Source organism: Gavialis gangeticus, unplaced genomic scaffold (genome assembly GCF_001723915.1).
Source record: "Gavialis gangeticus isolate Ggan-Ray unplaced genomic scaffold, GavGan_comp1, whole genome shotgun sequence".
Classification (NCBI taxonomy): Eukaryota; Metazoa; Chordata; order Crocodylia; family Gavialidae; genus Gavialis; species Gavialis gangeticus.
The window spans coordinates 6,343,152-6,362,669 of NW_017729012.1; the positions used below are offsets into that span (position 1 = coordinate 6,343,152).

Below are 19,518 nucleotides of genomic sequence, written 5' to 3' on the forward strand. Positions count from 1 at the left end.
CCCCTGTTAAAGAAAAAAAAAAAAATGGGGGGGGGGGGGGGACGACAAGGGGGGAAATCAGTTAGTCCTTTGCTTTCCGCTCCCCTCCCCCAACTTTTTCCCCTGGCAGTCCCTTCCCTCTCTCCTGTAAACCCTGCTCTCTGTGAACACATGGAAGCAAAGAGTAAATTTAAAAAAAAGTATAACCTTGAAATTCAACTGGGCTGTAGCTATTTGCATATACTACCCATGCACTTAATTCATCCAGAACTGATGCATGCTACCTTTTTTTGAAACTGCTGCAAGTTTTAGCACAGGTACTCCCATAAACACACCTCTAAACACTTTGGCACCTACTTGTACATAGTACAAACTATGCATGATGTTGGTTCAAAGCCAAAGGCTCATGATTTATATCAGACAGTTCATGGGGCTGGGCCCCAGCAGAGTCAACAGCATTTCAAGCCATGGTAACCCCACAGCTCAGTATTGCTCAGCATGCGTGTGTACTCCAGATACCCCCCACAAAGGATCCATGTACTAATTAGCCCCCCACCAGGACTAGAACCAGGATGCTCCAAAAATTTATATGCAGATGAGGCATAGGGCAATTTGGCCCAGCTTCACCTCGTGGAGGGTGGGGCCACAACTAATCATATGAGTCAGGCCAAGAGAGGGATTCTTGGTGAACTCTATGCAATGTCACAGCTTACCGAGACTGGAAAAAAGAAATCAGTGGCGAGGGGCACTACCATGTGTCTTACTCAGATGGGCTACGCTAGCCTATTGTGGTAGACTCCCATCAGCACGTTTGCCCAATGTGGGACATGCGTTTTATAGTCATGCTCAGTGTCGACTGCATTCAATCAACTTCATATTTGGTTTCTCTTGCTGTGCACATGTTGCTTTGGCATGTTTAATGAGACAATGGATTTAGTGAGATTTCATTGTATGTGATTATAAGACAAGGGGGCTCCCCCCCACAATTGGGGGAAAAAATTCTCATCTTGTATTTGACTAAATACAGCAAATAGATGTGAACATATAAAATAGAGGGAAAGCCTTGGCGTTCTGAGGATGGAAAACCAACACCTGTCAAATTTACCGGTATTTCTAATCTACAAGATATCAAATCATAAGAGTGTCTTTTGTTTATAACAGGCAAGGACTGAGTTGCTTTCAAGGTTAATGCTTTCAGTCAAGATAGCAAGCAAGCCAACATGATCATCAAAGCTAACAGTAAAGCAAAAACACTGGGCAAAGCAAGAGGTTGCTTCCTGAGGAAGACAATAAACTCAAAGGTTGAACAAGGAAAACAGGGAGCTTTGGACAACTAAGTAAAATGGCTGAGATGAAGCAGATTTTAACCTAATTGGGACCAGGATGATCCAAAGCCAATATCCTCATCCTCACAATGGCTTGGCATACTACTACAATACAGACTCAAGAAAGCATTTCACCTACAACTTTCCTTTGGAAACCATTTCTATAAGCAAATACTGACAACGTTTCATTCTGCCTAGTTTAAATGTAAGATAAAAAGAATCAGAAAGACTATTCACTGCACTAAAGAAAAACAAAAATATTAAGCTGTACCACTGCTGTTTTCGATGGAACAAAGACTAGTTTCAGATGTGCATTGATAATTGTGATATTTGCTACACAAAAGACAAAATTAATACGTCTTTTTGTTTAACTTCATTAGAAAAAGGGTAATGGAGTCTGCCAAGTGGAAGATAGCTATATATTTTTTTGTAACATGAAAAATGTTGCTAGCTGCCTACTTCAATTAAAACGCATCTTGTGATCTCATACTGTTTTGCCTAATAAATTACTTATGCATAGTGAAATACCACAAGGAGAAATGTAGAAAGAAAAACATTTTAAAAAGGTTGCATGGACAACAAGATGACCTCCTTCAGCAGAACAGAGTAGAGGGTAAAACAGCTGCGATTTACTGAACGATCAGAGGCAGAAGTTCAGTTTTACAAAATCAATAGCAAAAGCACAGGCTGTAAGAAAAACAACAATTTTCACAGCAAGAAACAGCATTTACTTACAGTGCGTGACTCCAGCCAGAGTCTGATAGAAGGTAGGGGTGTCACTATCATCCGTGAGTGTAACGTACACTCCTCCAGACAGCAGCCAACGGGAAAATGTGAAAGCATCTTTGTTGTGCAATAACCAGTTCTTAAACTTTTCATAGTTTACCTTTTCACCCTACAATAAAAATAAAGGAACATTGAGCAAGTCGTCATTCGTTCTTCCTGCAGCAGTAGAAACATGAACCAGTCAGCTGCATGAACGAGAAGTAGGGCAACCACGTATCAGGTGCTGAAGCAATTTATAGGGAACCAAGCCAATTCTTCCATCCTGCCCTGAAATAAGCACAGGACTGGGAAATGAGTACTTGGGTTACTATTCTCAGCTCTGCCACTTAGTGCGGTCTGGGGAGAGGTGCTTACAGAAACTAAGGCATGGGTTCTCAGTAAAATGGGACTGAAACTTCCCTATGACTCAAAATGTTTATCCATCTTAACCAGTTTTATTTTGGCTGATAAAACTGAAAAATCCCCAGATTAGACGCATCATAAAATTATAATGCATTCCCCGTGACAGCCACGCAATCAAGCATACAAAGCCCTTTGACAGTGGAGAACTGAGAACAAATACTAATCGTACCATTGGGACACCTGCAGCTGATGGGCATCAGGATAATCAGCACAAAGTTACGTAAACCCAGTGCTCAGAAAATGTGTGGCAATATATGTACAAATCAACCTACAAGTCCTACAAATATGTACAAGTACAACCTACATCCTAACGATCATTACATTTTTCACTCAAGTGCAACCACTTCTAACATGAAACACAATTGGATAACTATGCCTATAGAAACACTAAACAATTTAATGCAGGAAAGGAAGTTGAATATTAACAGTGAAATTGCAGGGAAGATGCTGATAAATGGAATATCGTTACTCAAGTTGAAACCTGATTACGCAGACACCCCTAACATGGAGTCCTGTAATGACAATAAAGCAGGCCAAATCCAGGATGCCTTACTGGCACAAAGATTAAAAACTAACAATTCACTGACAATAAAACAATCAACAGCTATGTTACTAGTATAGTGTCAAATACTTTTAAACTAGTTTATTACTAGAAATAGTTAAAGGGGGAATTAGTTACCAGTTGATTCACACTACCCAAAATGTTTTCAAGCAGGTAAGTTTGTGCATCTGTGTTTTGTGTATATGGCTGTTAGTAATCTTCACAGCATATGAACTCGGAGCATTCTGCTGCTGAAGACACACCTGCATGTTACAGACTGCCACCCGCACACGCCGAGTGTATCACCAGATTCCCATCTGTCAGCCCTGGCCTTTTTTGGGAGTGTGGGGGTGTGCACGCGTAAAAAAGGCAGACAAGTATCTGCCCAGAAACGCAACATTTTCCAGTGATTCTTTGGAAATTTTAAGAGTTTAAAGGCCAGAAGGGACCATTAGGTTATTGCATCCAGCCGTTGGTAGGTCACATATTACATTTCATCCCTATACTCAACCCAATAGCTAGTATTGGGCGAAAGCTTCTTCCAGAAAGGCACCCAGCTTTCAACCATCAAGAGACAAGAGAATCAAATCACTTCCTCTGGTGCATCACCCTCACTGTTAACAATGTGCGCTTTATTTTCCAACTAAAAAGGGTCTGGTTTCATCTTACAGACCCTGTTTTTATATACCTTTCTCTGGTAGATTAAAGAGCCCTTTAGTCTTCATTACTTCCTCCCTGTAATGATACTTCTATATTTCAATCAAATCACCTTAACCTCCTTTTTGATAATCTAATCAGAATGGGCTCCTTCAGTCTCTCATTGTAATGATTTTTCTCCAGCCCTCCAACGCATTTTGTGGCTCTTCTGCATCACCTTTTACTGCCAATGCAGTGAGAACAAATTCAGCATGTCATGAACAAGCTGAATGGTTGTGATTAAAAGTGTGGGAAAAAAAGCTTGAGACACGATCATCTGAATATCTGCATAATTTTAAAATAAATGCTATTGGAAATTACTACACACCGTATTACGGTTTTAAGAAGGAAGTAGGGGAAAAAAGACAAAAGATGTCCTGTCTTCTTTCTGAAGATGAGAAGCAATAAAAGGAAAACATTTCAAGGGCATTACATCGACACCCTCAGGAATATTCAAAAAAACCTGAAAAAACCTGAATCTCGTTACCTGAGTTTTGCCTCTAACTACATATAAATAGTTAACTCCCCACTGCCCTCAACACTTCGATGAAGATGGATGGAAGAGAAATGAAACAAAATATGTTGTTCTATAGTTATACGTGCACCCCAGAAATATTAAAATAGTTTTCAAACTCAAGTCATTGGGCATCGGCCCAAGTTAGATAAGTGTTACACCCTGAACAATCTTGGGATAGGCAGTAGAGTTTGAGATGCCAGTAATATTGATACGGTACACAAATACTTTAAGTGTTATCTATGTTTGAGACCAAGTCCCCTCTGGGGTTCTCGGTTGTAAGGGACAGATTCTGTTCTTCAGTTTACTATAAGAATGAATGTGAACATAAAGAGTTTTTGTTTTCTACAAAAAATTAAAATTAAATAGCCAAGAAAGATCCACTCAAGTGGGTATCCAGGATCAAAGATGGACAGTTCTTTTATAATGCTAGCAGTCATTTGATAACATTTCATTCACAGTGGGGGAGGAAACACCACTACCTAGCTCTAAATTAGCCTCTTTTAAGCATCCTTCATTCAGTTTGCTTGTCAGAAGTGAATGTTTCATAGCCGAATTCCCTCTTCTCAAGTGGAATTTCACAACAGAAGACAAGACAGACTATTACACTGAATTTATCTCTGCAACCCTGATGTGCAAAATGGAATCAGGCAACCCACATTTAAGCACTCATATGATTTGACACTTGCTAATAATATGTAGAAGCCAAGATGAAGTCCAAGGTAAAGATGATTAAGTATCTTCCAGTTACTTAGGGAAACAAGAAAGTCATTCAATGCAATACAATAAGGTTTAGGATGGGAGGCGAAAACCAAGCAAGTAAAACATCCGATACTGACCCAATAGAATTTAATCCAAAATATTTAAGCAAATACAACAATATAGACATCACCAGTTAATCTGTTTTCTGCATTTCTGAAACAGCAGAAAAAAGCAGGTGCATCTTCCAGCTCGTATTTCTAGTTAAGTACATGTAATAATTCTGCAGAAAAGAATAAAGGCCCCTATAAATACCAGCCTTGAAACTGTAAACTCATTGGCCAGACAACAAGGAGGAAGGCCTACAGCAGGAACATAAAACTTTCTTCTTACCCAGAGCATAATATCAAAATGACCTAGTATGATGAACAGGCTAGTAAATGCTGTTGAGAGGGTTATTACATTCTATTTTCATTTCAAAAGAAGATCAATATAGGACATTTTAGTAAGACAAGAAAACTGTAACAAATGAGACAGATTTTTCTCCTGGAACATCTCCATTAAGTACCTTAGAGTCTCTTGACCAGCATGAAATTCATTTTTAGCATATATTTCATCATGCTATATAGATGGACCATTTATAAATAGCGAACACTAGAAATGGAGAGTCTCTGAGGAGACAGCCCTTCTTAAACGAGAATCTCCATAAGCTCCATAAAGATTAAGTCTAACCATTTGCATGGTGGATTAAATAGGTAAAATGAGTGCAGATAGGTTAAGAGACTTGCCTAACTTGGGTCTCGCAACAAATCAGAGCCCAGACTGAATAAAACACCATGCTCTTCCCTTCCAGTCTAGACTAGCTGCTATTTGAGAGAGGCGGTTATCTAAACTAAAAGCAGTAAGCTGATAGCTCTGACTAAATTCAGAAGTTATAAGATTATGGGGTCTCATGAATAAAGCTTTGCCTGTTCTTCCACATCAAACTCAAGACTGATTTGGTACTTGTTAGAAGAACATGCTGTGCTACAATCGACAGAAAGTGGAAGACCCTGTGTGACATGGAAAGTTCTTCATTTAACTAAGGTCTTGAGGTTAGTAATAATTCATGTCTTCTGCAGAAAACAGAATCAGCTGCAACAGGGTGAGTGGGTGGAGAGCAGAGCTTCATGAAGGCAGAAGTCTGTCCAATAAATCCTAATGCTGAACTGACTATGAGAATGAAGGGTACTGTAAGACCAAAGTGTTTCTTTTAGAAATAAGGTACGGGAAGCAAAAATAATCTGACTGCCCTTATCAGGCTGTCTTGGTTAAATTTCACATTATAGGACTGTTAAGGATAAGCTTCCTTTTCCTCCTCCCTTTATGACAGCTGCTGTGCCAAACACCACATGTGTTTTCAGCTTAACATCTTCTGATGTACGGTCTGCTATGCTCCCAAGGTAGATATTCAATAACTTAATGGTGGGGGCAGCAGGGGAACTGGCTAGTTTTCAATGTCTTTTTTTTTTTTTTTTTTAAATAGAAATCCGTTCTTTATCTCTTTGCTTATTTCTGAAGCTGGCCTAGAAAGGTTTCCAAAGGGAAAGACAATATCCAGCTATGCAACTAAAAAACTTCTTCTCAAAGGCACTTGAAATTAGTTTGGTTTTTGAAAAAGCACCTCTTTAATGGCCTGCAATGCTTCAAAAAGTAGAGTGCTTTCCATCAACTTTCAAAAAGCAACTCTCTTTAGATTTACACTGTACCGGAAGCAAAAGTCAAAAACCAAAGACATTAAAACCTAATTCTTACTTATGAGAGGGGATGTGCGGCTACTTTCTGCCACTACTTTTAATGAAAAGAAGTTAATCTGCTGAATTCTTGAAATAAGGGTTATATTTGCATCAAGAGTGAAATGCAACGTAGTAAATGGCCCACACCTAAAAGGGACTTTAAATATTGCCAAAGGCTATATCAGCAAGTTCAGCGTTTACTCAGGGTGTAGCTGCAAAAGGATCTGAGACTTATAAAATGATAGTCAGCATTGTAGGCAAGTAAACTACCTATGACAACTGCCACTCATCTGTAAATCAACGGTGACCAGCATTCTCATTTGTATATACAGCACACAGTTTCTCTTTTTTGAAAAAGACTTCATCTTTTGAAAACATTCAAGATACTACAAAAATCCAGTAATTCACTAATACGCTACATACGATTGCAGTAAACCACCTTTTTCTTATTTCCCTTCAAATAAATATCAATAACCATACTCTGCTCTTTTCAATACCCCCCCACCCACTCCATAATTCTGTGCTGTTCATTTACCAGGAGAATACCAATACTTTCCTTCATTTCAGATGCAATAAGCCTGTTTAGTACAAGTGCACTGATGGCTCCATTTTGTGACAAAACCTCGGTCACAGAGTCTGTATTTCTATAATAAACCCATACAGGTATATTTGGTCTCTTCTTCTCAAGCAGCATCTGAGCCATGCTGAAGCAACTATTTTTAAATTAGCGCACTTAGCAGGCTTTTTTGTTTTTGATTGCTCTGAACAGATACCGTCTCTGAAAGATGTATTAGAAATAATATTATTATATCACTAACCTCAAAAGATTATACCACTACACTCTGCCTGTACATGCTGAGAAAACCCTGCTAACAACACGTATGTTTAAATTATAGCCATTAGGATGATCTTAACATCAGGTACTGATCCACTACAAACATGCATATGAAATTAAGCATGTTTCTAGGCATTTGGAAGTTCAGGGACACAGTGAGAGAAATGCCTATATACCTACCTGATAGTATTATCAGCAAAAGCTCCATGTATAGGTTCACAACTTAACATTTAGAATTTAAACCCTGTATAAACACCTTTACCTCCATTTTTAAACACATGCAGTAAGGAGATGCCAAAGAAAATAAATATTTGTTCAAAGCTGGAAAATGTTCAAGTGGTATAAATTCAATAGGTTAAAAAACTATGAAATACCTCAGAGAAGCATTTCTTGAGTGTATCTGGGACTTTGCCATCAACTACGTGAAGCATCCTCTCCATCTCTTCCCGGACGACATAGCTTCCAGATTCATTGGAAAAGAGACTGAAAATATCTGGGTGAAAGGGATAGATTAAACTACATAAGCATAACAAAATTACTGTTATAAAAGTTTGAACTTGATGTTTGGAAATCTGAGTGCCAAAAATTGCGTAGTAATCAAAGCATGAGCCTTATTTAGATTCATTTCACTAAGCTGTGGTATAACTCAAGGGTTTACATTAATAAGTCTTTCATTATACTACTACTTCCTAGCCAAAGAAAAAGCAAATAATAGGTCAGCATAAAAAGGAAGACAAACAAAAGCCTGTGCAGAAGATATTTTCACTCTCTTTAAAAAAACATCCTCAGAACAAAAACATAACTTTGTCCTACTCTTCCCAAAGCATACACAGAAAATCCTCAGCAGCCAAATAGTTCTATTCACTATGTGACATTGGATCAGTTCATTTCACTGAATACCGTAAAACCCAAACATCCTGAATGTGTACCAAGATGCACCATTTAAAAAATGTTTTTTAACTGAAATTTCAGTTAATAGGACACTAGATTACACTGCACCTTTATTAGCTAATTGAATGTTTCCGAGTTTACATATTAAAATACAAATGCACTTCTTGAATATATGGCAACTGAAAATTGCATGTTTCATATATTCTATATTATTATACACATTTGTTAGGCTGTTACTTACATTTTGCTTTCTCTTCTTCTTTGCCTCTTGTAAGCAGGACTAAACCTACTATCAGGTTATTGAAATATAGTCCTTTGGATGTTCCCCCAAATGAGCAGTAAATAACCTAGGAGTAACAAAATAAAGCAGTTAGTGCCAGTCTTTAAACTGCTGGACAAAAACCCAAAATATGAGGAGGAGAAAAAAGCAACAAGCGATATTCAGGCATTATTTCTCTGCCTCTTTCAGAATAATCACCTCTTCTGTACTAGAAGCTTTTATGATCCATACTCACCAGGCAGCTTGGCTAGGATTTCTCAGCTACCCCAATAGCTACAAGAAGAGCCTCTGCAAGATGAGCTAAACCTAGAAGGGAAGTCTTGCCTTGAGTGGTTGTGAAAAACATTTTTACACACCCACCTCTCACCCATAAGCTGTTGTCATAAAGAAACTGTTGACAGGGTTTCTGGTTCATGTATGGGGGTGAGCAGGGGAGGCGCTGTTTCTTTTCCTCCACAGGGCTTGTCTCTATTGGCAAAGAAATCCATGCACATCCGCATTTAAAGCGTGTTTCATCTCTGACCAATGGCTTTCATAGAAGAGATTAAAAAGGAAGATCTCAGTACATAGTTTGAACGAGAACTTTTTTTTGGTCAGAAAGAGATCAAAGACAAGATGAGCAGTTTGCTTTACCACTACAAGCTGGAATACATAAAATACACCCCACTGGTCCAGAGTACCAAATTTTATCCCTGGGAGTTTGAAGTAGCTGTACTGCATTATTGAAAGCTAAATGACAGCTGTTTAAATAATGGTTAGGTTATCTGGACTCGTAGTGGCAATTCCACCAAGAATACTTTAATGGGAAAAAACATGAACAGAAGTTCGTGGTATAAAAAAAAAAATGAAATAAAATGCAGGTTACCAAAACTTATTAATGCTTGCAAAAGCAAGGGATTTTGTTCCACTGATATCCTGACCTAGGGGATATAAAAATACATGCCAATATCCATGCATTAAAGTTTAGATGCATTCTCTTGCATTAAAACCCATGCAATTGCTGAAGTTCTACGGACATCTGCAGGTGGCAATGGAAATGAAGAACTCTTCTGAAGGGAGATAAAATGTCCTAAGTCAGCCCCTAGGAATGCACTGTTCAACTGTATGATCGAAACCTTTACTTTTCATATAACAGAAAGTATGCAGAACTCTACAGTTTGTCAGGAGATTTAACTGACTCAGCATTTATAGATATGATATTCAAGCAGGACGCAACTGTAGAACAAACAACAATTATTTTTAGTAAATAAAAATCACTAACTCATTTATTTTAAACGCTACTTACTTCATTTTCCCCTCTAATTTTAGAGCAAAAAAGGGGGAGATAGTAGATGCGCATATTTCCAGCAAGACTAAACTTAACATAAGCAAAGTCCATCCATTCAAATGCCCTCCTCCCATATAACCTGCAAGCATCAGTTCCTTCGCACGATTAAAAGAGAGAAGTAACTGGATATTACAATTTAAAGTTACACTCTTTTGGAAAAAATTACTTTAAAAAAACTACACATTTTTTCACTTTCTCTTTTTTTAAGCAGATACTGTTTCATGTAGCTAACCATAAAGAAAAGAGTATTAAGTCTGGCTGATGAGGAACTATTACTGTCACACACAACAGAACAAAATGATCTTGTGTTGCTTAGGGTTTGGCTGGCAGACTCTGCTCAGCAGCAATTGCCTGAAGTCCTCCTTTTACTTTGTAAAAAAACATTTAAAAAAGAGAATAGCCTTTGATAGCAGTAAAGCAAGTCAGCATAATAGTTAAGATGTTGCCTTCTACAAATATTTCCCCAATATAATATTAATAATCATAATATTAAAATGAATTAATCATATTTACGATAACAACAACAACGTTAGTTGCCTAATCTTAACACCTGAAACTGTGCCTTCAGAAATGCAAACAAAGCTACTGTTGTCTTCAAACGCAGCTATCAGTACACTCCTTTGTGCCTACCAGCGTGAACAGATACATTAGAGGTCACCGGGCCTTAAAAATTAATGTAGAAATATCCTCCATTTCATGCATGATCCTTAACAGCTCCATGTTAACAGTTACACCCTTTCCATTTCCTTACATACCTCTGGCGTGCGCAGCTTAAAGATGAGGCACAAGCCATCGCACTAAACCAGTTTCAGCTTGAAGCTGTAATGTACACCAATTCAGCTATAAAAGCATGAATAAAAGACCTAGGACAGGGGTGGGCAGTTATTTAGGGCAGAGGGCCGCTTACTGAGTTTTGGCAAGCCACCAAGGGCCGCATGACAGGCAGCCCAGGGCAGATAAACGTTAATTTTCTTAATTTTTTAGGGGCCCCGTGGGCTGGACAGAGTGGCCTGGCAGGCTGCATCCAGCCCCTGGGCTGCGTTTTGCCCACCCCTGACCTAGGAGCAAGAAGGCCACGGGTTTACCGTTAAGGTACATGCTCCCAAACGATCTGTGGACTACTGCGAGTCCCTGGAACACTTTCAGGCGACCCATGGAGAACTGGTCCATCTTACTTCCAGCTATTAGATTTCACTGAAGGACAGCTTAAGATGCATTAAATAGTTTTCCATGTTGCCACAAAATTGCACACCTTGTTTCTGAATTGACACTGTACATTTGTAGGCCAGTACAGAAACTGGAAAGCAGAAAACCTAAAAATGGCATTACAATCAGAGAGACTTGAAGAATCAACATGAGTGGAGACGGCAAATATTGACTTTACAGGCCATATTAGTCTTTTGGAGCACTTTCAAGGCAAAAAGGGGAAGTGCCTGACCTGGAATGAAAGAGGAAAGGAGGGAGTTCCCCTTCCAGTTTGCACAGCTTCCCTTACATACTCAAAGTCCTGTACTAGCTCAAAAATGAAGCATGGGTATGACTTGCTTAATGTTATTACGACATGCTTGAAAAAGCTAACATCTTGTTCTTTTCACGTGGTGGAAACCTTGTCTGCCATGTGGGATCAGGGTTCGATTCCCAGATGCACGTATAACTGCAGCTATCGAGGCACTGAACATACGGACTCAGTCTGGCCTTTGGATACGGTCGCAATGGTCTAAAGTGGGGATGGAAGGTCTGGGCAGCCTCCACTGCTCCGTATCTACGCATCGAAAGTCCGGGTGACCTTTCATGCATACACCACGATCCAGAATGATCGACAGCTGCCTACTACTACTAAATGCAACAAACAGCCACACCTTTCCTGTACAAGAATGATCCTACATATTATACAGCTACGCATCATGTGCTATAGTGCATATTCTGCTCACTTTGAGGAACTGGGAATTATTTTAAAATGACAGACAGCAAGTGAATTTGGTATGGCACCAGTCTTTAATGCTACCACCAGTCGTATGGAAAAAACATGCATTACAACAGCACTTGGAGTGTATCAAATAATGAATGAGACCTCTAAAACTGAGGTGTCCAGAGCTCAGTAGGTTTTGTTTTGGTTGATTAGGGTGAGTTTTTTTAAATGCTTACAAGTTTCTACCCTTACTAAGCTAAACTGCACTTAAAAGTATTTCAGAAGAGCATTTAGATAACCTTGTGGGGGACATGATGGTCATAGCCATGTAGGACATGTTGCTCACTCAATTGCAATCAATTATCAATTACAGTCTTTTATTCTCAAGGGAACCGGACAGCGCAACAGCATTCTAACAAAAAGTCTAATAAAAGGCAATCAATTCTCACCAGACTGTAATTCTTTTGCAAAACATGAACACTAGTGCTCCAAAAAGAGGAAAAACAGAAGTACCAACTCACTCAGATCTATACGTAAGGAGGCTGCGTGCCAGAAAGACCTGACAGACATCAATATTTGTTACTCTAATTGCAAGCCAAGAAATCTCAATGTGAAGACTTCAACAGAATTAATGCAGCTTACACTGAGAGCAGAACAAAATTTGGCCCTGTAATTATTACACTTTCACCCACTAGAATAAATGATAAAACTGGAAACAGACTTCAAAAGAAACAGGATTCTTTTAAACTGTTGAGTGGAAAATAATTTAAGATGACAGAGTTCAGCTGTGTTTCTACTGATTTTTAATTCGTTTACAAATTTATTTGCGATTTTACTTGCTTGCAAGAGGGTACTTGTAAGTGTGCTATAACAAATCAAAATCCTGGTCATTTAAATATCCTGCATTTTCACCAACTAGTACTGAGACTATAAAGATTAACAAAACAGGCAAACGATCAGCTTTTTCCTCTACCTTCATATTTTTCTCTTTTCACTGTCCCACACTGAAAGTATCTTTTTATCTGACAAACGACCTTTCCTGACTTGTACTTGGAAATGCAATGCTAGTGCAGCTCTTTCCTCAAGGGTAATCATAATACCCTACAATACACTTAAAACAATCACAGATTCTACATACCAAGCTACACGGGAAAGGTTTGTCATCCAACTCCAAGAGATCTTAACATTTGTGAAATGTCACCTCCCTAGTTTTAAGCATAGCGCAAAATCTTTACTTAACACAATCTTAAAAAAAATACTGTTTCTGTTTTCTGCAAGCATCAAACTTTACATTAAAAGGATTATGCATTTCAGTGTTCCATAGATTACCATCCTTATGAAAAGCTGCAGGCATTATTTACTGAAGGGCTGTTATATTGCTCATTTGGGAGTTTTTTGAATAACTTCTGTACAGGTCGAGTCTGAGAACACTTAAGTATTCACCTAGCGAAAGCAACATCTTGTGCCATATGTTTGTAGTATAAGTTTATGAGAACACACAGCAATAAGTTTTTTAAAGGGCTAGTGAAGGCTGCAGGGTTGCCAGCACTTGAAGCCTTCTGGGCAGCAACAAAGCAAGCAAACGTACTTCACCTTCTGGTTTTCCCCATGTATGTGAACTTTACGGGATCTCCTAAGTTTCACCACAGCCTTCAGCCCTAAAAGACAGGCTGGTAAGAGCCAAATGTCCAGAAATAATTTCAGCTTGCAGAACACTGAACAGTAACTTATTATTTCTGTCATTTCATTATATCAGATTACACAATAATTAAATTATGTTCCATGATTCATGTGGCACAGAGTTTGATCTGCAAGATAAATTGCAGCAGACAGCATCACTGTTTTGGGAAAGCATCTGTAGGAATTAGTTCATTTTGGTTTTGTTTTACAAATTATCTGTAGGTTATTGGCATCATTTCTCTTACATTAAAGGGGAGGAAGACTGCTGGTGAATGGAAGGGCCACCAGCAACCGAATTTCATGATGGAGCAATCAGGGTTACGCGTGGAGACATTAACTTAACAGTCGTCTGTGCCTAGCACAAAGACAGAGAAGTGCATGAGTGAGGTCAAGAGTTTTAGTGCACATCACCTGCCCTTTAAAAAAAGATTCTCCTGGACTGCTGAGAGAAGGTCAAAAATGAAACCAGCAGTCGGAGATCTTGACACTCCTGAGCTAATAGCTCATCAAATATATCGCCCCTCAGCAGCAATTTGCTTGAGTTCTCAATAATTTCTAGGTTTACGGCCTGCTTAAGAATTTCACGTTAGGAAAATTTTTCTGAACTTGCTCCAAGAAAAGAAATTCTGGTTAGGGAGATCACGAGATCGGTTACAATGGTGCTTCAGCCTGCTTGCGGATAGAAACAGACCCATCGGTGATGGACAGGAAGAGAATGCCATTGCCCCCGTGAAGTTTGTAGGAGTTGAATCAATTTCTACTGCCAGGATAAAATCAATCCTAGTTTCTTAATCACAAATTGAGTGAAACAGATTTGAAGAAAACAATTTCTCCTGTTGCAAAGCAAGGGAAATCACTCCTGCAGACAAACCCTCAAAACTCTGGCTGTCAATTTCCATTCACTTTTGGATAACCCTTGGGTCTCCCGGGTAGCCTAGACCCACGGATGTTACTGAACTGGGACCTATTATTTCTATTATCCTCACCTGGCAACTGACCTTCCTACCTAGTACATAGTCTAATGAAAACAGTGCGATTCTGTGCACTCACCTTTTGGTGGAGCAGAGAATATACAAGAGGCCGATCTTAATAATGGCTATGGTAGAGTGAAACGAAGAGTGGAGACAACAAGCGTTACTGAACTACTCTCGTGAAGTCGGCTCTACTAAAGCTTGCCTATCAGAATTCCCCAAAGTCTCCAATAAGAATTGTGTTTTTGCTTCTGCAAAGCTACTTGTTTTCCTTTATGGTTATCTTCATCTTCTGTTAGTTTTTTTCCTAGATGCAATGCTGCTGTTCATGACTGCGTTCAACTGCATCCCAGGCATGTGACTACCTTTCCTAGTACCAGTTTGGTGTTTATTAGACAGTCCAGAACACCATTTCAGCTCTCCCCAAGAGTAGGAAGTCCCCCCAGCCCTCCCTAAACAGAGTCTACAGGAGGCCTGTTAAATGAGTAGCAGCAGAGTAAGAAAGCTGAGCCCACCATAGCAACATCTTCTCTGTGTCCTTAATGTTTATGGTCCCAGCACAATGGAGCTCAGGTTTTTTGAAAGAAATACTTTGGTTTCAGCGTTTTAACCATTTCATGCTGATCAGCAATAAGTGCAACTCATACCTGGTCAACACCAGACTTCGAGTGAAAAATCTCCTGCTGCTGCTGCTGTTCCAGCAGTGCAAATAGAGTACTACTTACACAGGGTATGAATATTTATCCGTGTTTACAGCATTTATTCTCAAACAGTTGGCAAACCGGATCAGGTAATCTGGTGTTAAAAATGCCAGTGCCCTATCCTCATCAGCACTATTATGCTGGCTTCCAGGAATGACACTGCACCAGTCATATTTAAAAGGAGAAATACATACAGTACCTGGACATACCCTCCTATGCCATTTCAGGCAAGTCCTTTGCTGCTCCCTATCATTAACCAATCATCTTTGTTTCTCTCCCTTGTAGTACAAGATGTCCACAGGCATGTACATTCAAATGCAGGTTTGAGTACAGACAGAGCACATTTTAAGCAAGGTATTATGCAGAACCTCCAATTTCATTCCACTCTGTTTGATACATAACACTACCAAAATAGATTAGTTTCCCAGAGGATGCTCAAATCATCCTCTTCTATTACTGCAGTTTAATCCATTTACAAATGCTCCAGGGGCTAAATTATGAAAGCTAAATTTGTGCTTATTTGGGTACAGTGATTGTATGCACTCCACGCACACAGTCACGGCAGCAATTTAAAATTCCACACCTTTTACTCTTAATCGTTTTGATTATATAAGATGCCTCCAAGGCTATGTTGTATATGCAGGTGATTTACATTTAGCAGACAAAGGAAATAATTCAAAGCACTTAAGAACATATTTAAAAATATGTTTTTAGCTCAGCTAGCCAGCTGAGTGCCATCCTCACTTAGGATAGCTGTTTTTGATCCGAAAAGCACGGCTAGGGATATAAAAAGAGCACTAGAAACTCTCCCTCAGATTGAACAATCACTGTTAAATTTTATAGGAATGTCACCTTACCAAGTTAAACACAGGTTTTTTTAAATAAAAGGTAAGTAACTTCTTTGGGATGAGAGCCTGGATTCAAATGTCAAATAGCAGGAAGGTGAAGAAAGTTAGGCATTTATTTTTATATACGCATTTTTCTTGGTACTTATTGAATTCACTTAAGGGAAGGCCTTAGCAAATTGATAAACTAATTCCATGAGAATAAATTTTAGCAGACCTAAAATACTCCCTAGCATGTACATCAAGTAGGGCCATTTCATTCCGAAAATGCTGACCATTTTAAAGTACACTCTATTTGCAATAAGCAATTCCTATATTATATGCTTCAGACCTTCTCCCAGCATCAGTAGTTGAAGGAGAATCCCTGCAGGCTAGAAATTAGGAGGTAAGGTTTTCAGAAGAGGGAGAAAGTTGCATCTTCTAATTTCCTAGATAAATCTTCCTTCTCCCCCTTTGTCCCCTACGTAAGAAAGGGGAAGCAAAAGCTCACCGCTATTACATAATACCTGTGCCTATATGCAACGGGGCTCAACAGAATCACCAAAAACAGCACCCTCTTGTCAGGCTCTGATGCTAATGGAGAATGTTTAAGTGACTCTGTGACTCACATCCTTGTCTCACCCCACCCAGAAATAAGGGAAGGTTGGAGCGACTCTGGGGCCAGCTGAGCATATCATTAATATCGTCATCATTATTAATAATACTGGTAACAATATTACTGCCGCCACCACCACCTTTACTGGAACAGCACATCTCAAAATGGGATGGGAACAAATCTGACTGCACAGTTAGTTTCACAGCAGGTAAAAGATGGTAGCTTTTGCAACACTGAACAAGGCTGTTGTCAAAAAGTCTTACTTCACTACTGGGAACTAAAGGAATTAAAATGCAGGCCTTCCTAGCTGTTTGGCTCTGCAGCATGTACAATGATGAAGTATACTGTTCTAAGCTACTAGTCTCTGTCTAACCCCATTATAAAAAGATGCATGAACACACTCGAAACAATTATAATATTCAGACTATTTCTATCATAAGTTACAAGAAATCTTGCCTTTCTTTTATACTTTCCCTCATCTGAACTTCCACTTCCTGTGCCTTCAGGTTATCTCACCACAGTTGTTTCATAAATCATCTCCTGTAAAGTCACCTTGTCACTCTTCACTTCTTACAACTCATTTGAAAACATTTCCTCTCTTCCTATAATTAAATTCTCACTCCTTTCCTTGCTTAACATGATACATACTTTAAGTCCAACATCACTTGTGCAGAATCTTTCATGCGTGCTTTATCTCATAAGTACTGTGGTATACTGAAACCACTATTTTAATCACTCAAGATGTATTCTGTGAATAATCCCCAAATTAAAAACAGCAACAACTTTAGTAAAATATGCTTAACAGACACTATAATCTTACTAGATTGGACCATTTCAGCAAATAAATGGAGGTGTTTTTATTGTTCGCCATTCTTTGTTGAACACTTCCGAACGTTAAAAAAAGAAGTTACAGACAATACATGAGTCATTATTTAGTATTCTGCAATGAAGGGTTATGGGAGCTTTGCATTTTCACTATGTTGGGAGAATTTCATCTAAGACTCTTTGTGTCTGCATATAATACAGAAGTAGAGTTTTCATTTTCTTAACATCATTGCTTATTAAAAACATTGTGGGCTCATTTAAAATAAATCCAAGAATCAGCCATTCAGCCTTCAGAAAGTAAATTTAACAAAAACAACATACTACCTCTTATCCAAAAGCCTCTAAAAGAAGAATTTTAACAAATTGTAACATCGCCCCTGAAAGTTAAGGAGTGGTATAAGAAAAAGAAGATGGTAATTCATCTGAGATCATAAAGCAAGTAAAACTCTCTTCAGTTCCAGCACAAGGGTCAGATTCTAATTAGCTGCACTGGTATCAACCTGGAAAAATTCAATCCAACCCAACTTCATTTTTGCTGGATTTGCAGCAGCACAATTGAAACTAGAACCTCCTCCCAGGATTTCAGGACGCTAGACCCCCCACTTGAATTATGTTGTCTCTCTTGCAATAATCAAGAGAATTCAAGTCAAACAAGTCTTCTGGCTTCTGAACTTTGTTAGTAATTTAGCAACACATGGGTCCATCCATTGTGTACAGAATCACCACAGCATTTGTAGAAGTCAACACAATTAATATTCTCCCACGGAATAATTCCATGTTTGAGTTCATCAAGCAAAATCTCCCAAACCCCAGAAGGCACCCAGTTCTGATGGCTATATTTTCTTTTCAGATGTTCCTAGAGTTCCCCATGGAATGTACTTTAGGTTGCAAAAAATCACACTGAAAAGAGTTACAGGCGCACAAACCTAAACAAATTACTTTAGCAATGGAAAGTTTGCCATGCTACTGGCATATTGCTACTTAAGCCATATTTCTTCATAAAACCATGCAGATCAGTCCTTAGATCTGCAGTTAGCCCATGTCTGGCGACACAGGTCCCAGTTCAGAATCAGTGGCTTAATTAGCAATACTGCAAAGGAGCTCATTATATGAACCTAGTTTTGAAAAAACTTTGCCCTATTTTTTGTTATATAACTTTATATAGACAAATGGGCATCTTGCTCCTCTGACGTAAATTATTATCTCTTTAAAAGTGTGAACAATATGAACAGTTTATATTAATTTATACTGCACAACTAGCAAAGAGTTTCTCCAAAGAAAGCAGTGGCTCTAAAACCATATGTAGGCATCTTTTATGCCACTGTAAAAGCTTTGAAAACAAATATTCCTGTGGAAATTGTACATGTGTTATGAGGCTTGTATCCATCACCATGACCATTCACAGCTCACTTAGTCTTTGATTTCAAGCTTTTCACAGGGCAGCGATTGCACTTACGTGCATCTGTGCAACAACTATAACAACAGAGTTCCAATGCCCATTAAACGCTTCTGGATCCAAAAATCAATATTGTATGTACTAAATTGTAAGAATAGGCCCATAAAAAATTATATGAGCCAACCAGAGACCTAGGATAGTCACAATGCTAGGATTTCCATTATTACTATTATTTTTAAATCAGCCATATTTAAGGATTTCACTTTACATAAAAATTGTTAAGTTCCCATCTGGAAAAAGACAGAAGAGTAACTTGAGATTAATGAAGCAATAATGGGCTCCTTCAGACTTGGGAAAAAAGATTGTGTGTTTTTGTTTTTTTTAAAAGCCTTAGCTAGCATGGTAGTTAGATTAACCACTACTTATTTCATAGTAGAGACATAAGACAATAAAGTACTTCAAGTACTTGTTACTATAACCACCCCCCATCTTAAGTTATTATTATCCGGATTTATATCCCACCCTATCCAGAAAAGCTCAAAACAA

At 38.7% G+C, this 19,518-nt stretch overlaps 1 protein-coding gene across 2 annotated transcripts in view; it reads right to left on the minus strand.

Moving 5' to 3' along the window:
- The window catches only part of USP32 (ubiquitin specific peptidase 32), a 140,140-nt gene that overhangs the window by 78,095 nt on the left and 42,527 nt on the right, over window positions 1-19,518 (minus strand). For both annotated transcript variants that reach the window (XM_019511114.1, XM_019511113.1), the window contains exons 2-4: window positions 8,685-8,790; window positions 7,927-8,045; window positions 2,040-2,199 (exon numbers count right to left, since the gene is read on the minus strand). In XM_019511114.1, the coding sequence (XP_019366659.1) occupies window positions 2,040-2,199; window positions 7,927-8,045; window positions 8,685-8,790 (385 nt within the window). The remainder of the gene's footprint in view (window positions 1-2,039; window positions 2,200-7,926; window positions 8,046-8,684; window positions 8,791-19,518) is intronic.